At 37.7% G+C, this 24,706-nt stretch overlaps 1 protein-coding gene across 1 annotated transcript in view; it reads right to left on the minus strand.

The window, feature by feature from the left end:
• The window catches only part of LOC5570445 (T-box protein H15), a 146,973-nt gene that overhangs the window by 11,920 nt on the left and 110,347 nt on the right, over window positions 1-24,706 (minus strand). Inside the window, exons 5-6 of the mRNA XM_021846195.1 lie at window positions 5,860-6,104; window positions 4,500-4,511 (exon numbers count right to left, since the gene is read on the minus strand). Of these exons, the coding sequence (XP_021701887.1) occupies window positions 4,500-4,511; window positions 5,860-6,104 (257 nt within the window). The remainder of the gene's footprint in view (window positions 1-4,499; window positions 4,512-5,859; window positions 6,105-24,706) is intronic.

Raw genomic sequence — 24,706 nt, forward strand, 5'->3', positions numbered from 1 at the left:
CACTTAGAGTTTGAAATTGATCTTAATCAGGGCGTTAAGATGCAGCTGATCCACATAACACAATATCAAATAATTTCACTGTGTTGAAGCAACATGAAAATTTCGATTGATTTTCCAAAGCGGTTTTTAGATCCTTCAGATCTCGCAAAGATATAGGTGAAATAAAGTCAAATAACTCCAGGGCGTTGATATAGCTTACCAATTTTAATTTGATACAGGACGTTCAAATACACCTGATCTATTTGGAATACTGTCAAATTTTTCCTGGGTTAATTGACGTTATACAGGGCGTTAAGATGCACCTAATCGACATAGAATAAGGACAAATTACTCAAGGGCGTTGATACAGCAATGAATTCATTAAATGATGTCCTAAAGGGCGTTAAGATACAGCTCATCTATTTGATGCAAAATCTAATTACTCCAGAGCGTTGAATATCTCGATTGATGTTATACAGGGCTATGAGGTGCGCATGATCTACATAGAATAAAGTCAAATAACCGTAGGGGTTTGATACAAGCAAAACTTGCTATAGGGCGTAAAGATCCTACAGATCTCGCCAAAATCTTTGTGGACTCTTACTCCAGGGCGTTAATACAGCTGGGAATTATCAAATTACGTCCTAAAGGGCGGTCACATGTACCTGATCTACATGGAAAAAGGTGAAATTAATCCAGGGCGTTGATCCAGCTTAGAGTATACAATTAATGTCCTACAGGATGTTAAGTCGTATCTGATATACATGGAATAAGCTAAAATTACTCTAAGGTGTATCAACGCCGTGGAGCACGTAGGTTTCGATTGGCTCTAGACCTCGCAAAAATCTGTGTGGAATAAAGCCAAATTTTTCCAGGGCGTTAATAAAGCTAGGAATTTCCAATTGATGTCCTACAGAGCGCCAAGATGCACCTGAACATGGAATAAGATCAAATTACTCCAGGACGTTAATACAGCATGAAAATTTCGATTGATTTTCCAGAGAGCTACTCCAGAGCGTCGACACGGATGGATCGATTTATGTCATACAGGGCGTTGAGTTGTACCTGATCTATATAGAGCATAGTCAAAATACTCCAGGGCGTTGATACAACTAAGAATTGATAACTTCAGACCGTTAATATGCACCTGATCTACATAGAATAAAGTGAAACTACTCCAGGGCGTTAATATAGCTTGTAATAATTAAATGATATCCTACAGGGCGTTAAATGCAACTGATCTTATTGAGACAAGGTCATTTTACTCCAGGGCGTTGATACAGCTTGACAATTTCGGTTGATATTAAACAGGGCGTTTAGTTGCACCTGATCCAAATGCAACAAAGTTAAATTAATTCAAGTCGACGATACAGCTTGAATTTTCAACTGATGTCCCAAAGGGCGTTAAGAAAAAAATCTGAGAAAAGCTTCTTAGTCGTCGACTATGCGCGACTAAGCAGGACGACAGGGCTGGGTGAACATTCAATTTAATCCGTATTATTTTAACGTGTTGACACCGTGTTTTGTATTGTTTTTCTCAGAGGATTTTTTTGACAATATTCAAAAGATACCAATGGCAGGATTATGGTAGGAAAAACTGACAAAGATGGATGGAAGATAAATGATATCATATGTTAAACAATGATTCAATTTTAGAAAATTTTATCAAATATGAAAACAAAATCAGGTATGATTTTTTCACAGAATGGTGTTTAATGACAGACATTTTTCACTTAGTAAACTTTGACTACGAATCATTTTACAAAATAGGCCCAACTTATTCTCAAGTCTCAACTGAGCATGTTAGCAAAAGATGTTTAAGGTGTAAAAAATTAGGCTTGTTTTAAAATCGATAACCGACGAAATATGAAGTTGCTATCTGTTTTGTTTTGAAAATACCCAAATTATACAGTTGAAGTTCTTTAAAGTTCACTCCAACCTCTTTTACGAACGAAATTCAGATCACGACCGTTTTTGTAAAAGATCAATATCTTAAAAAGTATTCAAAGTGAGGGGTCATGATGTTCAGCAAAATTGTTCAGTAGATTAGGGGCTAAATTGCGGTGGTCCTTGAAATGTGGAATTCCGCTACCAGGCGGCGCAAGTGAGCATGGAATTTCGTTTCTCTTTTCGTTTTTCTGATATCTCAGGACCACTTAGAGAGATGGCGTCTTCGGCAAAGTTGCTCAGTAGCTCATGGGCATCATTATTTGAGCCACGAAATTCGAGATTTTGCCGCCAGGCGACGCTAGTGAGCATACAACTTTTGAAACTAGATGGCGCTAGTGAGCATTCAACTTTTGTTTTGTTTCTCTGGATCCTGACCACTTAGAAAGATGGCGTCTTCGGCAAAGTGGACAAGCTCGAGGACTATTATTATTCTAGTCAAGAGATTCGAAATTTTTCCACCAGTGAGCATGAAACTTTTGTTTTGTGGTTATCTCATGATCCTGGCCACTTAGAAAGATGACGTTTTTGGCAAAATTTTTCAGTAGCTTAAGATCTATACTTATTCTACTAGAGAGATTTGAGGTTTTGCCACTAAGTGATACTGGTGAGCATGAAAGTTTTATTTTGAAGATATCTCATGATCCTGACTATTTAAAAAGCTGGCGTCTTCGTAAAAAATGTATGGTCCAGCCAAAAGGTTCGAGATTGTTGGCAAAAGAAATATACTCACTAGTGCCGTCTGGGGGCAAACTATTGAATTGCATGGCAGGAACAATGATAACCCTTGACTTTCTGGACAAGTTTGCCAAAGGCGTATTTTTTCTAAGTAGTCAAAAACCTAAGATATTTTCAAAATAAAAGTTTTATGCTAACTTGCGCCACCTGGCGGCAAAATGTCGAACCTCTTGGCTAGAATAAACATTTTTTGAAGACGCCATCTTTCTGAGTGGTCAGTATCTTACTTACTTGAGCAGTGTTGCCAGCTACGACAAAATGTTGAACCCTTCATGAAAAAACTGGATTACAATTGAGGAGTATTGCTATGTTGCTAAGCATTCTTTTTTCTCAAGTTTTATGGTTTTGATGTTTTCTTTATTCTTCTTAAACAGTGTTGCCAGCCACATGAACATTTCGGCCGACTATATGGTACGCAACAACTTTGGTGAACATTCGGTTTTGTTATCTTTAAAAGTTATGGGTATCTGCATATCACTCCTGATAACACTCCAGCACCTATTGCCAAAATCATCCCATCAATTACCAACATATGAAAACTTGAATGGCCGTTTTGGAAAGTTCTCAACCCATGCTTCAACTTTGCCGAATATCTCGTAACTGTATTTCCACATCTAGACGTTACATTTCTCAAAAACATAATAATAACCCTGATTTTTTTTTGCGACCGTTTCTTTTTACGACCCCCCGTTAACGGTCGTAAAAAAATGAATGAAAAGTGATCATCAAAACACAAAGCAAACATTTTTTTCGTTGAAAATGATTAACCGCAAAAGCAAATACAGTAAAACTTAAGTACATTTTGCATTGAGATGAAGCTCCAAGTTTCTTTACAAGGATCTCTAACAGGAATGTTTTGCTCTTGCGGTTTCTCTTCAGATAGCATTTTTTTTGTAAACAGGTGTGATTAATAAGCATTTGAAAAACTAGATTTTTAACTGACGATTGATATGATAATATGAACTTCAATACACTTCCATTTAATATTCTGTCTAAACTAGAGAGGCTGAAGGGCTATTTTGAGCCCCATTGGAACCTGTGTTTATACATCTGTGTAAAATATCATGAATATTGTGCACTCAAAAGGTATCGACACGTGTCACTTCATTATATTATGGAGGTGTAGCTTTAGGGATCGTACCGTAACCGATATCTGGTGACCATGTTCCAGAAATTACCACAATGGTATCCAAACTGAAACAGGTGATATATTCTATCAAGTAGATCTGTGTTACATTGAATTTTGACCTCCAATATGAGCCAGCCTCGGGCTGCAAATCTCGTTAATAAAGAAAATAATAATAAGAACAATAATAATAATTGGCTTTTGAATTATTTTGATGCGGTATCTTGATTTTTTCTAATAATTTTCTACCTATTTATATTTATCCTAATCAGTCTGCAAAATGATCCTCACATTGGTCTCCACTGGGATAGATGTAAATCAAAAGGTTTTCACATATTTCTACTAAAAGACACATATTTCCAAAACAAGGTATGGGCCTCGTGGCCGTGCGGTTAATGTTATCAAGCATTTAGCCACATCGAGTCAATGAGTGTGGGTTCGATTCCCACTTCAGCCCGGAAAACTCTGGAAATGTATTTCGACTGTGCCACTAGGCGTTGCATGCTAGTCCATTGTCTAGTGTGGTGGTTCCTTCAAATCGTCCACTTGATGCAATAACGTGTCGGTAAAAAAGGTCTCAACATGTTTTCACACGGATTTCTCGTAGAACTGTCCACACAAGTGCTGAATAGCTCTACGTTTAGCGCTACGGCTATTGGAGCTCGAAAAGGTTACAAATTAAATAAGGTTAAAATTTTCGTATACTTACATGCTGGGAAAACTGTAAAGATAAAAATAAAACATTTCATTAGTATCACTTCGTAATCATAATGCCAATAAACGAACTGCAACCGAATCGCTTTATCAGGCACAATCCCACAGAAAGACACAAAACGATGACGATCGAAAATCGATCGAGAACATGAAGAACCCGCCAAAGGAATCCGGCCCAAATCAAAGGGGGCAAACCATTAATCACCGAGTCAACACCCGTTAATTAGAAGCCGGCACAATCCGCCGAACTGCGGTCCATTGGTTTGGGGCGTGAATCCTGCGAGACGCCTTTCGGCATCATCATCATCGTCATCGTCATCAGCATTGGGGTATTTCATTGAGACCCGCCGTCCCGAACGCGAACCAAATTAACTCTTCGATGAAAGGCGCAGCAAAATGGTCAGTGAGCAAACACAGTGGGATGGATGCTTAAAATTGTGAACTTTTTTCAGTAGTGTGTTAAAACTTTGTTTGAGCGATATGATGATAATTCAAGAAAAAACATATTCAGGATCCCGCCTAATAGCACAGTTTTAAATTTTTGAAATTTGACAAATTTCAAATGTGCAAATTTAGAAAAGGTACGTGTAAAATATATAAACAAGTTTGTTGAATACGTTAACACTGTATCAGCATTGATTCCCTCAATGTGATTTTTGAATGTCATTTTTTTATCTAGACTGCATTTGATCAATTTATTGGAACCCCTCTCATCGTGACAACATGTTTATTTGAAAGTTTCAAATAAAGAGCTTTTGGATTATGTAGGAATATTATAAGTTGAGTTTTGGGAGCATTAGGAGAAATCTTTTTTTCGCAAGTATAAAGAAAAAATATCTAAACTCTTTTGAAATCCACTACAGATGACTTGCAGGCTTCGTCATATGGCGGAGAAACTTTTGTCTTCTGCAAACAAAGATTTTCGAGATCCCTGAGGTTATCCAGGTAAGTATGATGTAAAAATATTTATAAATCTTGGTCCCAAAATACTGCCTTCAGGAACACCGGTTCTGACGAGAAGTCTTTCGGACTTGGAGTTCTGATAATTAATCTGAAGTCTGCAATTTGATAGAAATTTTAATTCATATACACAATACTAACACGTTTCAACATGCTACTGAAAAAATCTCACAATTTTCAGTTGTCGTCCCACTGTGCCGCGCGATTAATACAATCGTCGTGTCGGCACTTTTGGCTTTGTTCTTCGAAAATCCGAGAAAACACATTATAAATTGCTAGTTTAATGTAATTAAGTTAACATCTCAACATATCATAAATCATGTTTTTGTTTCTCTGAGGGATCGGACGATTCAGCGGTTGTGGGCAGGTGCATGCATACATGCGAGAGATCTTACCTGTCGAAATCCGTCAGCCGAGAAGAGTCCCGGAATCCTTTGGCGAACGGATTGGAATCGATCTTGAGCTTGGTGATGAGCTGATTCTGGTAGGCAGTGACGGCCGTGAAAACCGTCTCCGGGAAGACGTACGACTTGTGGTCGACATCCTGCAGGTCTTTCGGGCTCGAGGGCATCTGCTGCCCGGGTCCCAAGCGGACCAGGTGAATTCGCGGCTGGTATCGGTGCATCGAGTTCAGGACGATCTGTTTGGGGTGAGATTAAGAGAAATGGGAGAAAAGGTTAGGATCATTAAAATTTTCGGGATCAATATTCTATGGCGAGGGCAATCAATTTCCCCGAATCACGCGCCGCCTGTCACCACGTCATCGAAAGCCCGCTCATCGCGGAAGAGTTACGACCTCGATAGACAAACCAACTCATAATAAACTCAAAGGCGCCGAAGGCCGTCTTCTTCTCTTGGGAGAGAGCGCGGCGCCTCTTGATAAAGACGCCACAAACAACAAATAATGGCATCAAGTAGAAGAGCCGCTCGATGGCTGATGATGTCCGCGACAAGATTAATTACCCTCCCCTCGGACGCTTGGCACTTGAGATGCGTCTCTAATTGCACAAACCTGAAATTGTTGCGCCACTTAGGACCCGACCGATTAACTTTGCACTTCATTATCGAGAGGATTGATTGGGTTTCTTCGGTTGCGGTTGGACTCGTTCCAACGTCGTTCAGTTAAATGATATTCTAGAATCTGTTTTCAACGATTTAAATTTTAAGTTTAGGGTGACATCTGATATTTAGGTACCAGAAAGAGTAACAATCATCACCGTTTTGTTCGATGAATGAATGAAAATGAGCTTTTCGTTAACATATGTGACTCAAAGCATGGCAATGGGTCATCCTTTGTTCAAGCAGAAAACGTTAAAGTGACAGCTGGAAAAGATTGTGACATAGCCACTTGATTATGGATTTCTTGCAACGTTATGATATACGCAATTATGGCCAAAACTAGACATGTCTCCGACAATCATCAACCATCACAACCATTTCATCAAGCTGGAAATCAACAGCTTTGCCGCCCTCCAACAGCGCCCCACTTTCCGCCCAAGATAGTGGTAGTGCTTGTGCATAAGTTGATGTTTCGTACCTAATTTATCAACCTAACACCTCACCTAGTGCTGCGCTGTGAACCATTTGTATGCTAAAAATCGACGCTTCACACCCACACAGACACGTGAACTGGAAAACTTTGTCGTCGCCACTCGACTCGAATACGGCTACAGTAAAATGTCACCCGCCACTGTGGAGAGAACCGAGCCATTGCCAAACCACCCACTCCCAATTAAAAGACACAACAACCGTCAGTACATCGTTCCAGATGGAAGTGTAGGTAGGTATGCTGATTAGGGTGTTCTAGAAAAAAAGTTAATGTTAGAGAATTCCTGGTGATCAACCCTAGAATAAAAGCTATGCTTGTCTTAATATTTTTCGTACCTTGTAGTTGTATCTTACATTTGCTTCTAAATTCCACTCTCAATCTATCACAGCTGATCTATTCGTTCACAGCATTTTTAAGAACCATAGAGGGACAAAAAAAAAATTTACCAACGCTTCCATTTCTCCATCATAGCACACCTTCCCGCAGGAGATGGCGTAGATGCAGGGGTTAATGCGGTCTACTGTGGGGCCAGTTTCAAATGCAACATCATTTACTCCCTCTTATCAAATATTATTTGTTCTACAAAAATGCTATGCATAGGCATATTTTCCATTATAGGGTTTCTGAGCATTGATTTTATTTCTGGGACACCCTAATACTGATACAAAACTACAGTAAAGGACAAGAAGGGGGTTGCTAGTCAGCTCAGCAGCTAACTCGGTGAAGACATGCGCTTCACCGCTGCTCGCTGGCGCCGTCCATCCAAAGCGTAAAGGATGTCTGTCTCGCAAAAACCGGGACGAGGTGGAAGATTTGCACCAATACATTCCTATGGCCAACACGATGACAGTCTCTCCCTGTGTGGAAAACATGCGAACTTGCGGGAACTTTGTGTGCTATGCTTTTCTAACTCTGCCTGCCTGTGATGGAGGCTGGGGTGGTTGTCATGGTAGCGCTTTCGATTTAGCTTTAGCTTCACACTCCATTCTCGATATGGTCGTCCTTGCTGAGTTGCGGGGGATTTTGACTTTTTTTTTCGTTTGAAGTCTTCAACATGAATGCCTATCTACTGCTTATAATATTGGAGAAAAGGATTTAAAATGCAAACTACGTATTTTACAGCAAAATTGCAAATATTTACAAGAAACTTGTATTGTACTACAGTAGTTCAAAACTAGGGGGTTCGAACTCGAACATTTAGATAGTTCAAATTGAACATAATCTTATCTTTTCCACGAGTGCTAACCGTTGTTTGTTTACTTGTCTCGCAGGAAACTACATTAATAGCGTACACCTAACATATTTCACACAAAGCTTCATTAGTTCAATGTAGACAATAAAACAAATAAAAAAACTTAATCTGAAAGTTTCTGGATGTTTGTAACTTAGAAATATATTTTAGAACAGTTGTAAAAGACTTATGCTTAATTTGGACAAATCTCAACTTTTCTTTAACAGTCGGCGGTTTCTGTGTAACATAAATTGTACAACAATTTTAAGCGTGATGAAATCATAACCAGGCATACTCCGATCGTTTTTACGAAAACTTGCGTTTGACAGCAGCCTGGCTGCTTGTTGATATTCAATTCGCATCCCCCAGGTTCAAAATATTTCCTTTAGTTCATTTAAATATTATTCCAAAAATAGTTAGTTCAACATAAATTCTCGAAGACTTATTCAAACAGACTCAAGTCAGAAAAGTAAACAAACTTACTTTATCAATCCTACGTGTTTCGAAGACGAAATTCTACACGTTCCGCTCTAAACCAACTCAATTTTTCACTTTTAGAACGTTTAATTTCCAGATTTACAAAACGACGAAAGTAAGATTCTTCGCAACCTAATCGTTACTTTCGCGGCACCGTTGGGACAAAGTGACTTAATCACGTATCGAAACAAAACACTACTTGAGTCGATTTTACACTGGTACAAAAACGTCGTAAGTAACTGATTGAAACGGCTTATCATTTTGTCATACATTTTTTGTGGGAACTGATAGGAACTACCTAGTGTTTTAACGCGAGTTGATTGCATGCAAAATTTGAAAGGTTGGGATTCTTCTTAATTAACTTTATTAAAACCGTATGAAAGTTACTTCGGTCGTTTTGTAAAAGTAATCGAGAAATATTGATTTTAAGTTCAAATACCAAATGAAAGGGGACAAAACGCATCTAAACTTTGCAGAAAGAAGTATGAAAATATTAAGGTGGAATGCACTGTTAGATAGACATCATGTTGCAGGGGTACTCTGAATATTTAAAATGATTTTTATCTGAGTTGACACTGGAATCCGTTGTTTCCTCTACTGGAAAATACCTCACACGTCACTGAGAATCAACCATTGTTCCTTAAGATGAACGCTCCTACACCTAAGAGATCTTAAAGCTCCTTAGAGATTATGGGAGGGAGTCGAAATAGGAGAGGGTGGGATGATAGATTTTAAGGAATTCTCAAATTATACAATCAGCCCAGTCCCCATTTTCACCCCTAATGCTATGCCCATCCAGAACTAGTCAATTGTTATCCTCCAAGAACCTCCTTGGACATTTAAAACTTTTAACATCATTAGGGGTCATGATAAGAAGAGCGAGGTCATAATGGAGTTTAAGGGGATTCGAAATTATTTGAGAACCCCTCAATCCCCACTTGCGCCCCTAGTGGAATCGGGTATGTTCCAATTGGAAAACCTATCAAACGGCCCTGAAACCATCAATTCTGTTCTACTTAAACCCTCTCGGACGCCAATAAGTTTCCCCTGAACCTCAATAGTCAATGTAAAAAAACGGCATAAAACGGCTTAGAATGGCTCAAAATTCTAAAAACTATATATGGCCATCGCGGTAAACGCGAGCAAAGCCAAGTGAGGATCGTAGGTTCGAATCCCACCAAGCGAGGAACTTTTCAGGTTGGAAATTTTCTCGACTTTACATAAAATAGAGCATATTCGTACATGCCAAAAGAAATAAACATGCAAAAATGGTTAATTAGTTAAGAAAGCTCTCAGTAAATAATTGGAAATGCTGATAAGAACACTAAGCTATGAAGCAGGCTTTACCTCAGTTTGGACGTAACGCCAGGAAGTAGAAGAAGAAAATTCCAAATACTAAATTCCAAATTCCAAAATCCAAAATCCAAAATCCAAAATCCAAAATCCAAAATCCAAAATCCAAAATCCAAAATCCAAAATCCAAAATCCAAAATCCAAAATCCAAAATCCAAAATCCAAAATCCAAAATCCAAAATCCAAAATCCAAAATCCAAAATCCAAAATCCAAAATCCAAAATCCAAAATCCAAAATCCAAAATCCAAAATCCAAAATCCAAAATCCAAAATCCAAAATTCAAAATCCAAAATCAAAGATTGAAAATCGAGAATTGACTAAACACGGCTTGAAACAGCCTAAAATGGCTTAAAACGGCTTAAAATAGCTTTAAACGGATTGAAACAGCTCGAAATGGCCAAACACGGCTTAAAACGGCCTAAAGAGGCTTAGAACTGCTTAAAACGGTTACAACAGCTTACGACGGTTGGTAATGGCTGAAAATAGCTTGAAACAGCTTAAAACGGCTGAAAACGGCTTGAAACGGATTGAAAATACTTGAAACGGCTTACAACGGTTTGAAACAGCTAAAAACGGATTACAACAGCTTTTAACGATTTAAAACGTCTTAAAACGGCTTGAAATGGCTTTAAACGGCTTGAAACGGATTAATTGCCGTGAATCGCAAGTCAGTCTCATCTGCAATTTCGTCAAAACTGAGTTGAGATTAGTTTTCAACATATCTTCCAATGCTCTTTCAGCTGCACTAATAAAATAATATGATTTGTTCGGAAAAATTAGGGAAAAAAGAGCAATTCAAATTGTCCGATAATAAAAAGTAACCGCAGTTCCACTACAGTTTTCCGCACCGTGTAACAAAAAAACGAATAATGTTTTAATCATCTTAATATATTTCTCGTGAAGATATCGTAGTGAACAATGGTTTAAATCAGCCTAAAATAGCTTATAATGGCTTGAAAAGGCTCAAAACGACTTAAAACGGCTTGAAATTGCTCAAAACGGCTTACAACTGCCTAAAATTACCCAAAACGGCTTTGAATGGCCCAAAATAGCTTTGTCAAAACGACATTAAACGACTTGAAATAGATTAAAACGGCTTAAAACAGTTCGAAACAGCTTTAAACGGTTTTAAACGGCTTAAACAGCTTAAAACGGCTTACAACAGTTTACAACGGTATGAAACGGCTTGATACGGCTTAAAACGGCTTAAAATGTCCTAAACGACTTCAAACGGCTTTAAACGGCTCAAAACGGCTTGAAATGACTAAAAGTTTCAAACCGTTTTTAGCCAGTTTAAGCAGTTTTAGGCCGTATCAAACCGTTTTAGGCCGTTTTAAGCCATTTCAAGCCGTTTTAAGCAGTTTCAAGCCATTTTAAGCAAATTCAGGCAATTCTAAGCAGTTTTAAGCTCTAAATCCGTTAAAGTCGTTTTAAATCGTTTGAAGCTGTTTGAAGCGTCTTGAACTAGTTTTTAGCACTTTTAAGCCGGTTTAAGCCGTTTAAAGTCGTTTCAAGCTGTTTATAGTTGTTTCAAGCAGTTTGAAGCCGTTTGAAGCCATTTTAAGCCGTATTAGGGTTGGAACGGCCTAAAATTGCCCAAAATGGCTTGATTGGCATAAAACTGCTTAAAACTACTTCAAGAAGCTTCAAACGGCATAAAACGACCTAAACGGTTTTACGGCTTAAAACTACTTGAAACTGTCTGAATTTGTTTAAATTGGCTTATCACAGCTTCAACGGCTTAAAATGTCTAAAAGCGGCTGAAAACGGTTTGTAATGGCTTAAAACGGCTTTCAACAGCCTTAAACGGTGTAATGCAGCATAAATGGACAATATGTAAAATTTACGAATCTTTCAATAAAATGGTTACTGAAACATGGCTAGGCAGCATCCATTTATTACGTAACGCTAACATTGAATTTCATTTTGAGGTTTCTCCAATTTAAAATTTGAACTCACATCAAGAAAAAATGTTCGTCTCGGTTTTTTTTCGGCCAAATAAGTGATGAAAAGTGAATAAGTTTCAGACCTTTCACCTAAATTTTATTAATTTTTTTCAAAGTTTATAAGATTGCGATTCTAACGTCGCACCGATTTAAAAAATTTGTCAATCGAATGACAAAAAAAATAGCCATATTTTCTTCCGCGTATTTTATGAAATGAAAATATTTAATGCTAAAAATTAGTTATCTATAATCATTTTTTTATCTTTTTTCGCATTGCAACGAACCCTGATGAAAATTCTTGAGGCTCCAGATATTACTAGTACTTTTCCACAGGTTTACATATCCTTATAAGAAAAGCTTCAGCCTTTTCTTTTTGACAGCGGTTTTCAGATCGTGCTCCCAGGAGCACTTGGTGCTCTGTGAAGTCTTGACAGGTGCTTCGCGAAACTTCTAAAATTTTCTTCAGGTGCTCCCTAATATCACAGCTTTTTGGGCTAAAAATCCACTATAATTTACGTTAAACATAAATATTTAACAAAGCCAAACATGCTGGTTGTGGTCACTTTACCAAATTTTAAGCTAAAATACTGTCTCTAGATTTGTGTTCTTGAAGATTTGAGTGCTAGCTTCGATTGATTTGGTAATGGCTATTTTGCTTGAAACTTGAATGCTGCTTTCGAATGGCTTTCTTATTCTAGTAGTCGAAGTACACTTACTAGATTCCCTAGATAGTATTACTAGATTCCCGACGTTTCGGCCGTTGCGTTTTGGCCATTTTTAAGGGTCGTAAGGTCTGTCGTCTCCCGTTAAAAAAAGGTTGTTGTCTGATTGGCGATGAAGAGCGCCTGATCATACCTGCGTTTTGGTTTCTAGGTTCAACAACGGATTTTGTATATGCCACACAACACTACAACGACTTCTATGGGCAAACATTTAAGGAATACAAAATAAGAAATTTGTCGCTAAAAGTACGTGATCAGATTTCCGAATTTAAAACCGAGGCTTGAAAAATTCTGAGCGGTATCAGTTCTGCGGTTTTGATCATCTAATTTGGAAGCTTTTGAAGGAAAACCTAATATAATTCCATCTGTGTACTGAATTGTCTCAGTTTTAGTTTGAAATGGAGCAGCTTGCTACCTCACAGAGAGCATATCTTCTCATATTAGAATCAACTGCTTTAAAAAAATATCACAATTTTAAAGATGTAACTAACACAATTTATTAAGTTGGAATAATAGGATTGATTTATGCGCGTCGAAAACTCCGAATTTCAAATCAAGTCGCAACTGTTCAATGATAAATACTGCTCCGCAAGCCGAAAAGTCTGAAAACCCCCTGCTTTATGGTTTATCAAACTTTTTTCAGGAATAAGTACAAACACTGCTCCAAAGATCCCTCCAGAAATTAAAATATTTGAATTATTTTCAAAATATACTAGAGAAATTCCTTCAAAATTCTAAAAATCATTGAAGAAAAGTTGTTATGTCAATTGTTTTCAGTAATAATTTCAACCAATTTAAGAACCACTTCTTCAGATATTACAACACAGGTTATCCTAGGAATTGCTGTATTAATTATTTCAGGGATTGTTCCTCGAAGTCAAATAGAATTTTTTCAGGGAGTTTCACAATAAAATTATTTTAACTTACTGCAGAAACTTTGAATCTTTTAAAATTTTTGATTATTTTTTTTAAGTAAATTTTCCATAATTTCTTTAATTTGATAGTCCATCAATGGTATAAGATCACAAATTGCTGCAGAAATTATACCTGTAACTCCTCCAACAGTTCCACTCGAGATTTCCAAGGATTTTCTCTAAAAAATCTAGCAGGGTTTCGTTTAGTAAATTTTCAATTAATTGTTTCAACAGTTTTTCTGTCGACTTATTTAAGAGTCCAGAGAAATCCTTAAAATAAGGAATCTTTAAAAGACTCCTTTTTCGTTGTAATTTATAATGGTTTTCACCAGTATCAGTTATATCTCTGGAACTTATTTCAGGAATAGCTCCAGTTTCAAGATTGAAGAGGAATCAATTAACGATATATAGAAAAAAATAATCCATTGCTGAAGGAAACTTTGATCATGTAGATAAATTAACGATTAAATAAACATTAAATACACATACCTAATAATAATTGGAGTTTTGTCACGACCCAAGCAGCACAGCTTGTTCAACTCAAGAATAATTTTTTTTTTTTTTTGAAACTAATGAGAGTTGTCAATTGTTGAAAATATGACTTACAATTCACTGAATAGCAACGCAAAAAGCGCAAGAGGCGTAGTCTGTTTGCAACATATTTAAGTAATATCGAATTTGCTTATTTATGGCAAAATACTTAAAAGAAAAAAATGAAAACAAAAATATGAACGAGAATCGAACTTCCGACCTCAATATCACCATTCTTCTCCTCTACTCACTACTCCACCAGCTTTTCGAACAATTGCTTCGCCAATGCACTATTAAAGCGACCACATAGCCCATTAATCAATATTTGTTGCTTATAACTTGACTGCACCATTTGGAATTCAAGTTCATTACCGGCGAAATTACGCCACGCCTAAAATAGTCTAAAATGTTCGCAAAAACTTCCGCGCAACACATGAGAAACACCTTTTAACAAAACAAGCTGTTGCTAGATCATGCTTAGGTGCCACTCAACCCTATTGCAACTGGATTGAAACGAACAGCTAGCTGTCAAACACGTAGTTTAGTGCAACTTTCTCGCAACTGGGATGAATCTTCTTGAGTTGTGGGTATGGGAACGAAAGTTGAATACAAGTTTCAGATGCTTTTAATGAAAGTAATTTGGAACATAACAGCAAAACCGTCAATTTGGGCAAAATTTCAAGAGTTTGTTTCAAAAGTTTCTGAAAACATCTTGATAAATTTGACTTCATTGATATTTGCAAGAGACATTTGCAGCAAATCTTGTCGTTTCAACAATGTTGAACGTCAAACAAGGAGTGAAATGTATGTCCGTTGAAAAAACAATGAAACTTCATGAGCCTTAATATTGATATGCAACCGCACTTGAACCAGGTAAGTTCCAGATGTTTTTATTGATACGCGATTGAAACCATTTTTGAAAAGTATCTCTTTGGAAGATGTTTCGCGTGCTACTTGGGGAGGAATTCCCACACAAAAAGACCCTTTGAGATAGATTTGGTTGGATTCTCTGCTCAGTCTGTTTTTACTCATGTTTCTCAGGCATTAGGTCCTCCAAGTTCATATGTTCATATTTAATTCCTAAATAAAGGGTTAAAAACGACTTGAATAATAAATTAACTCAAGTCCCATTATTTTCCATCGCGAATCTTAATGTTAATTGAAAGGATATTATGATTTCGCTTAATCGTATGTTAGCTTAGCGGCAGACTTCTATTTTGAAGGGCCACCGATTATGACTCCGCACCGGGCCCCGAAAACCCTAGCTACGCCACTGTTTTTAAGAGGGTTTACCCAAAACTACTTTTGCACACGAGTGTAGAAGAGATAGTGCTGTGTACGAAATTATTTGAACATTATTGTGATTCTCGATAGTGTAAAAATCTTATTTTGAGATTTGTGATTCATAAGAATTCATCAAAAGCTACCTGTTTTCATAAAAAAATAAATGCTGGTCAAGTTAAATAGAAAAACATTTTAGTTTTTTGGCTGTTCTCATACTATTAATATGAGTAATTTAAAGTTTATTTGACACGGTAAGTACTGTAAATATTCTATATTTCATAAAGATATGCACTGAGCTGTTGTACCCTACATCATGCAAGAAACATCCATATTTCTGGATGCTCTTCACGCGATTGTTCCACCACCCCATCAAACGTAATAGCAAAACCATCTCCACATATCCTAGGATTATCCCTCCATCAGCATTAGAGGCGTATCAGTCGACGTGTTAAGGTGTCAAATTGGTGTACCTGACACAACACAAAATGCCCTGCCATGCCATGCTGAGTGCGTGGGGCGGCCCCGTCTTAATCCTTTAATGGAAACCCAATCACCCGTCAGGGCCATTTTCTCAGTATACCGTCTTCCTCGAGTTGAGATGCTCACCCGGCCGTACCATAAATATTAATACACATTTAGGGGCGAATGGGCGCTTCCACTTCGTGTCAGAGCTAGAATTTGCTTCAAGATCCCGTCCGGCAGTTCCTTTTTTTCACCATCTAGAGAGCCAAACCAAAAGGTGCGAATGTGTTAGGTTGGTGAAATAAACATAAAGTTAGGATTACACATCGGCGGCTGAGTATTGCGATGAGAGGAAGGCATTTGTGGGTCATGCAAATATTTGTCCACTCAGAGGGCCCATAAGTTCCTTTTCGCTGTGGATGGCGGAGTAGGTGTCAAACGGAAAAGGCTCCCATAAAGCGTCAATATTATGGCGTGGCTACCACCATCAAGAAAGCAGACCCGATCTACGGCTGGGCTCTGCATGCGATGATTTAATTAAGCTGTAGGCGTTGGTTGCACCGGTTCGACTAGCGGCGAAGGATATCATCGATTGTTTGTGTGGCCGTTTTGAGCGTTTGTTTGGTCTCCCGCGGAGCTGCCCCGGCTTATGATTGATGGAATGAAGTTCGGTTTGAGGCCGGTTTGTGAACCGTTGAAGTTACGATTATTGGGAAAATATGGAAATTCGGACCGCGGACAGTTGAAAGTGACTGAATGTTTATTTATACAGCGTATTGTTTGTCTTGATTGATATCGTTATATGAGTTGGGGTAATTGACTTGGAGAATAAAATAAACGGGTCGGCTGGTTTGTGGTCATAAGAAAGCCCATTTAGATGAATTATTTTTTCTTCTGTTGCTAGAAAATTTCCTGTTGAGACTATTCAATTTCATATCGTGTCAATCACTCAGAAAAAAATACCGTCATATGAAGGGCCGAAAAGGGGGTGGCGGACCCGTAAGCAGAGACACTAACGCGAATAATAAGGATCACGGAGCTTGTTCAGCTTTTTTTTTATAAAAAAGGCGCATCAAACCCATTGCAAGTTTTGGAGATATGCACTTATCTACAATTTGTTCGATGACAATACTGCAAAAAATGCCAAGGTATCTTTTACTCTTCACTTCATCCGTGACATTCCTTCCTATTCAGAATAATTCAACAAATACCCCGAGAGCCCCAGAAAGCTGACGACAAATCGATTCAGCTCTCGTCTCTCAATGACAAAACTTTTTCGCAGCCCATATTGCGAAGCCGTTTGGCGGACGCGGTCCCGACATCATCCAGAATACGTACTTATGGAAAACGACCGAGCTAAGTGCCATTTGACAGAACGTTAGAACGGTTCATTTTCAGCATCTCTTTAATTACTCTGCTCCGTTCTTGTTTTGGGCGCGACGCGAAGGGGTGGAGTGTCGTGGGTTGACGGGGGCATCACGAAGAAAAAGCCATTTTGAGAAGTCTTTTAGCGTAATTGAGTTTTCCAACAACTTCCAGTTCACTCCCATCCTCTTAGTCCTAGACAGTCGATGTCGGTTCGCTCCGAATAACGATGACACCTCGAATGGCCACACGTCGCGTATCGATTTTTCTGCCGTGATATTTATATCTTTATTATTGGTATTTGTTATAACGTTACACCTCTTCGATTTCCATTCCGCCCTCCCTTTTTGCTCCTGGGGCTCTTTCAGAGAGTTCAACTTCGTCCTTTCCTTCGGTTTTGTCGTCGTCTTCTCCAACGACGATTGTGGCGATGGTATCAATTTCATCAAATCATAATTTATAGATTACCATCGTAGACGTCTTCGTCTTGGTCTTCGTTTTCTTGTCGTTTGACTCAATCGACCGCTGCAAATGGGTGGGAGGTAGACGACATTACGCTGAATCTGGTGGGTGGTAGAAGCGCAAGTCAACACGAACCAGGAATGGGACTTTATTTATTGTCCCGTCTGTACACTTGCCAAGGATTTCGAGTACTTCTTACATTGTAAGTTTACAGGGGAAAACAAACATGGAGGGGAGATGCTTTGGCTGCTTCTGTGTGATGGCTACCATTGCTCATGTGCTGTTGAGTTGTTTACTGCAATGGGCACATATTTTGACAGGGTCGTGAAATAAAAGCTGGATGGTATTTTCACAGTGGATAAAAACATATGAGTACACGACTATGGTGTCTTACAAATTATCGTCAGTATTCAATGCGATTCCAAGGAAATCCTACTAGCAATTTTACCCAAAGATTCCTACAGGAATTTCATTAGAAACTTCTTCACGGATTTCTAATCCAGATATTCGAGCATAATTTCCTCCAGGGGTTCATCACAAAGATTTTCTACAAGGGTTCCTCTAGAAATTCCTTCAGAGATTTCTTTCGAAATACCACCAAGAAATAATCCAGGAATTCTTCCAATCCGAATGATTCTTCGAAGAGTTTCTCCAAAGATTCCTCAAGGGATTCCACCAGCGATTCTATCAGGGGTGTTCTTCAAAAAAATATATCCTCAGCCCCTCTCTCAAGAATCACGCCAGCAATTTCTCCAGGGATCAAAGAATCCTTTCATGGATTTCTCCAGAAATTTTACCAGAATTTTCTCCAAAAAAATCCATCAGGTGTTCCTTTTAGGATTCCACCCAGGTTTCTTTCTCTCTAATCTAAGCAATTCCTCTTGAGATTCCTCCAGGGTTCCTCTAGGAATTCCACCATGATTTTTTTCAGGGATTCTTCCTGGTTAAGTGTAAAAGCTTTCTCATACTTTGAATCAAGTATTTCACCATAAACTTCTACAGGGATCCCTTCATCGACTGGTGGAAAGGATTCTTCCACGGATTCCACAAATAACTCTGCGGAACACGTTTTTGTGTCAAGCACTATAATACCACCATTTACTTAATTAAGGTTGCTGCGTTCATTGTCGTTTTCAATAATATTGTAGCACGTCTAATTTTTGAGATATTGCCTGCCGAAAATGCAAAATTTGACTAAGTTTTCCAGCTTTTATTTATATGCTTAATTTGCCTCAGAACTAAAATTTCATTTGTATATCAATTCTTATCAACAAAGTTTATAATTCTTTCGATGATCAATAGTTATTTTTTAATAATTTAGAAACATAGTACGAACGAAACCTGTAAAATTATAGCGAGTCGAATGTAACAAAATGACTCCATCATATATGATAGATATTTATGTGCGATCTTAAAATTACATTGCTGCTGGTTCGAAAATGAGCTTTAATTGGTTACCAATCTAAATTGAATACATAAAAAAAAGTTCGTAACGGGATTTGAACTCGCGACATCTGGAGTAATAGCTACACGCCCGAGCTTTCTCGGCTATTGTATTGTATGTAAATCATTTTATTGGATCATATTTATAAATATAATGAAAATTGAAACTTTAATTCGTTGATTTCTCCGGTATATCCACATTCTTGGAAATTCTCCATCCTTGGCTTTGTTCTGTATCTTCCTGCTCCGGATTGCTCTTAAATTGCCCCTTTTCGTTGATTTTTGAAGGCATTGCTTTTGTGAAAAGTCGAATTAGTCTTTGTTATACAAATTTTGTGCACAAAATAACTACTTACACTGATTCTTTAAAGTAATTGATGGAATATAATCCGCGACAAAAATCTTCCACAGTTTTTGCTTTAAATAACGACAAGTGGTTTCTTTACCCATTATTATGAACGGAACTCTTTCCTTCAGAAGATTCAAATGTACCCTTTTTAATGTCAGAAAATAATACCCTTTTTCTGACAGCTCAGTACTAACAATGAAAATGGGTACAAGAAACCCATTTAAGGGGTACTTCAAAGTTAGCGTGTGGAGCGTTTTCTCAGTCGCGTGATTGTTGAGCGTGGTTGGTTGGGTTTGTTTTGTGGCAGATTCATGTAAATTTGTAGCGGATTTAACTGAAATATAGTTGGAAGGGCCCTGATTGGTTGACAGATGGTCATACAGTCAACCCTCCATGAGTCGATGTTGAAGGGACCATCGATTCATGGAAATATCGAGTCATGGAACAGCAATGCTATGGAGAGCCGTTTGAGGGGACCATCATAGTAACCATGAAATTTGATTTTTAATATGATTCCATGAGTCGATATCGAGTAATGGAACATCGACTCATGGAGGTTTAACTGTATTTACTTGAGCTGTTGGCTAACGCTTGTAATTTTCAAATGCCTGCCACAATTTTCCGTCGATGTCCAAATTGCGTGCTGCTTAATATTCACAAATTTTTGCTGTGAAAGTATTATATTTTGCATTACACAGCGGCCGTAAAGAAAAGGGTATTTTACTGTTTTCCATTAAAAAAATGACCAAGTTTGATGACTTGGATCTTGGCTCATAGAGCTCCGATTGGGCTTAAATTTCTACCGCAACTATAAAATAATTTGAATTTGTGCAGCAAAAAATTCACAACTTTTCGATCACCCAGTTAAAAGTTATCGCAAATGCCCCATCTCGTAAAGACGGGGTTGGTGGTCTGATGGCTGCCGTTTCTACTTCATATGCAGAAGGTCATGGGTTCAATCCCAGGCCCGTCCCTTTCCTCGTACTTTGTAGTTGTATATCTCTCACTTGCTTCTATCTTCCATTCTAAATATATCACACTCAAACTATTCGTTCATAGCAAACGCTAGAACCAGAGACGGACAAGAAACCGTTTCCCTAACGCTTCCTACTTCCACGCGCACGCCTTTCTTACGCCTGATACATAGGCAGTCTGCTAACCACAAAAGCAAACCTCCTGCCATGCCTTTCTACCAATCCATACACTCCCGCATGAACTGGCGTAGATGCAGTGGAATATACGGTCTACGTGGGAGCCCGTTCAATGCATCATCAATTCCTCCCCCTTCCCCCTCATTGGTCTGCATTCTGACGTGGCAGGTGCCATTGTTGCCTAAACATAGAAGATCACCAGCACTTATACACTGAGGATGCCTGTTAGTCCCAAACAGTCATTCGGTTGGTTCCATGTGTAAGTGCAGCTGATCTGGCGATTCTGGAGTAGCATCCACGGGCGGCCAATCAAGCTCAAGCTCAAGCTCAAGCTAATGCCCCATCTCGTAAAAAAATATTACATTTTTCATTTTGAACTATTTTTGAAACGAAAGGATTAAGATATACTCTTCGACAAAAATGTATGTTTAACCCTCTAATACCCAACCCCGCCTTTAGACGGGGTACACTTTGGAATTTTGAGTATATTTTCGTAGCTCGGAAAACAAAACGATTTTATTTTTGGCTTAAACCTTGTCTCATAACACGCATATAAGAAAAGTTTTTTATGACTCTTGAAACTTTTTTGTATTTTTTAAAATTGTTTGAAAAATTGTATTCTTATATAACCTTAATATATATAATATATAACATTTAACGTGTAATATAAAAAATCGTACATTTTACGTTTTTCTACGATAAACCTACCACAGAAGGAAAGCTTGGTGGTATTAAAATACTTTCAAACCTGTTTTTCCGTTAATTACACGGAAAATTTAAAAAAATACTAGAAAAAATTAAAAATTTAATATTTTTAATAGCACTGCAAAAACTTGAATTTTTATTTTTGTCAAAAATCAGTAACTAGAAGAGGCTTCAGGAAACAATGAAAAATGATAGGGATGTTCAAAAATGAAAATTATAAAAATCAAAAACCAAAATTCATAGATTTGCGAATTGAAATAAATTATTGTCCAAAACGTGTTTAGAACGATTTTAGATAACTAAAAAAATATATTTAGAACGAAAATAAAAACTTGGGTATTAGAGGGTTAAATATCCCAAGTAACCATAAGCACTAATAATAAGCCCTTGATCAGCATCATAGATGCGTTCATGCATTATAATAGAACCACAAATGCTTACACACCTTATAACTTCCGCTGCATAGAAACCCTATTACAGCATCATTAATGCTTCTAAGCCTGATGCATACAGGCATTAAATAAGCACTATATTGGCTTTATATTCGAATACAGGGCATGTTTAAATGCCATCCAGTGTTTTGACAGATAAACCACGTGCTTTGTGTTTGCATATAGTGGTAAGAGGGAGTCAAACATAAATCTTCTCACTACTACAATTGCAGGTTTTATGACGGGGAAAAGTGATGGTTTAAATTGGTCACTTTTCTTTCCAATACTATTCAGCTTATGTGGCCGTAGGAGCAAAGAAGCAGGACAACAACTCAACAATACGGGTGTCGCAGGTTCGAGACGCAAAATGAGGAAATTCATCATCATAAAACGAGGATCAAAATGTGGCAATTGCAAATCCTCAAAAAAATGAAAACTAACAAAACGAATATGTCTGATACGGAGAAGTACTATTTGTATCATTTTATTACATTTTTTGCATACTATTAGAGGTTTCCGTTTTCATTCATTCATTTATTTATCTCGTGTACCAGTTGCTTGGCCGCATACGCGAAAGCACAAAATATTCGCCCTTAAAACCTGGCGAAAACAACTGACGTTTCTCACGTGGTCTTATATCAGCATTAGTGGTGCAGAGAAGCACGGTTATATCTTGGCACTATAATGGCACGCTATTTCGCCTTTTCTGGCATTATAATAGCATTATACTGCCCATAACTGCAAAACAGTCACATTCGACATTTTTGACAAAATGGAGTTAATACCATGGAGAGTCATCAAATGATAAATACTTTCGATCAACTTACTGAAATCTGTGAGATTGTTCTAGAAAATTCGAAAAAAATACCAAGTTGTTTTGTCACATTGGTAATTATAACCGCATAACAGTCACATTGAGATTATAAATGAGACTCGTTTTGTGATATCTATGAAATTTCTATCAGAATTATTTTCTGACAATTCATCTAGTATGCGATATGAATTGTACAAAATATCAGCCTCAAATAAGCATTTTTGAGTTCCTGGTAATTTTTAGAAATTTAAGTTTCCTCTCATACTGCCATAAAATGCACACTTATTATTTCATTTACTCAATGCCTACTTTTGTCGAATGTTACAAATATGCAGTTATGGGCAGTATATGCGTATATAAAACTGACATGCATCAAATGATTACCCTATATGCGCATATAATGCTATTACCGTGCCGCATTATCGTGCTTACTGGTTACTTGGGTAAGAAAAACAAGTATGTTTTTTCTGTAAAATTCATATTTTTGAAAATATATCAAAACCAAATTTGTGATATTTCATTCAATTGGGACATTTGCGATAACTTCAAGTGTGATCAAAATGAAGTGATTTTATTACTGCACAAATTTCAAGTTATTTCTTAGTGGCAGTAGAAATTTCAAATCTATCGGATCTCTAGGATTTAAGATCCAAGTTTTCAAACTTAGCCATTTTGTATGAAGAACGGCTAAATGATCTTTTTTTCGCCGGTCACTGTAAGAGAAACGCAGAAATTTATGTGGAGACTGCAAACATGTCGAAGATATCGATTAAATCTAAACTTTATCATGCTATTTAAACCGAATTATACCGGAAATGAAGGTTTAGGTCCTATTTCGCATGTTTGGTGGATTAGATATGAAACTTTAGCAAACTGTAGTTAAAAATTTTAAAGTGCTGAAGCATTTCTGCTAACTGCATCAGTTTAGCAACCTCAAATCTATTATAGACACGTTATTTGGTCCTTGAGACACGTAAAACGATCATTTTTGATTTTATCTAAAAAAATTTCAGGGGTCCTGCCAAAGATCCCTCCAGGATTTTCATTAGGAATTCTACCAAGGTTTTTTCCAGGATTCCCGCTTGTATTTTTTTTAAATGTTTCTTTCATGAATTCAACCAGGAATTTCTTCAGAGATTCCTCAAGGCATTTCTCCAGGGAGTCATCGAGTATGTTTTTTTTTTCAGAAAACTACCCAGGAATTCTTCCAAACAATTTTACAGAGATTTCACACAAGCATTTCCTCATATTTTTTCTTTAAAAAATCGTTCAGAAAATTCCCAGCGATTTCTCCAGAACTTTCTCTAATAATTCCTCAAGGGATTCTACCAGAGATGATCTATGGATCCTGGTCTTGCGAATACGATCCGGTAGGGAATAATAACACGAAAGGAGATACGTTCTTGTTCACAATTTATTTCAGACTGATTTGTACATGATAACGATATCATACAAATACTTCGTTTTCCCTATAGAACTTGTCTAGAATGTTCAAGTGGTGCATTGTTGTTGTAAGGATGGTTTGCAGGCAACAGTTAGCCTATTAATTGCAATATAAATAAACAATTGGTCTTGTCGATCTGGAAAGATCGAAAGGTAAGTTGATTTCATGGTAATTTAACACTGAATTTATTTGTTTTACGCTTCTAGGTATGGCACACGAATATATGTATGAGGAATGAGTGTTGCCAGTATGGCTGATTTGTCGTGTGTTCGTAGACCAAATATGAGGCATGCTCGTCCACCGGTGTGGTGCGGCATGATCCACCCCGGGGGCTTGTTGTAGGTCCTTTTATCGTGTTCTCTAGTGATTTCTCCAGGGATGCTTTCAGGGGTTCTTCCAGACCTATGTCGCGAAATTTCTTCAGGGACTCCTTCAAGCATTCCTTCAGTGATTCTTTCAGATTTTCCAGGATTTCTCCAGAGATAATTTCTCCACAGATTTCTCCAGGAATTCCTCCAGGGATCCTCCATCGATCTCTAAGGGATTCCTTCACTGAATTCTTCAAGGGTTCCTCCAGGGATTCCTCCAGAGTTTCATCTAGAGATGCC

The sequence above is a fragment of the Aedes aegypti genome, chromosome 2 (assembly GCF_002204515.2).
Source record: "Aedes aegypti strain LVP_AGWG chromosome 2, AaegL5.0 Primary Assembly, whole genome shotgun sequence".
NCBI classification, from domain to species: domain Eukaryota; kingdom Metazoa; phylum Arthropoda; class Insecta; order Diptera; family Culicidae; genus Aedes; species Aedes aegypti.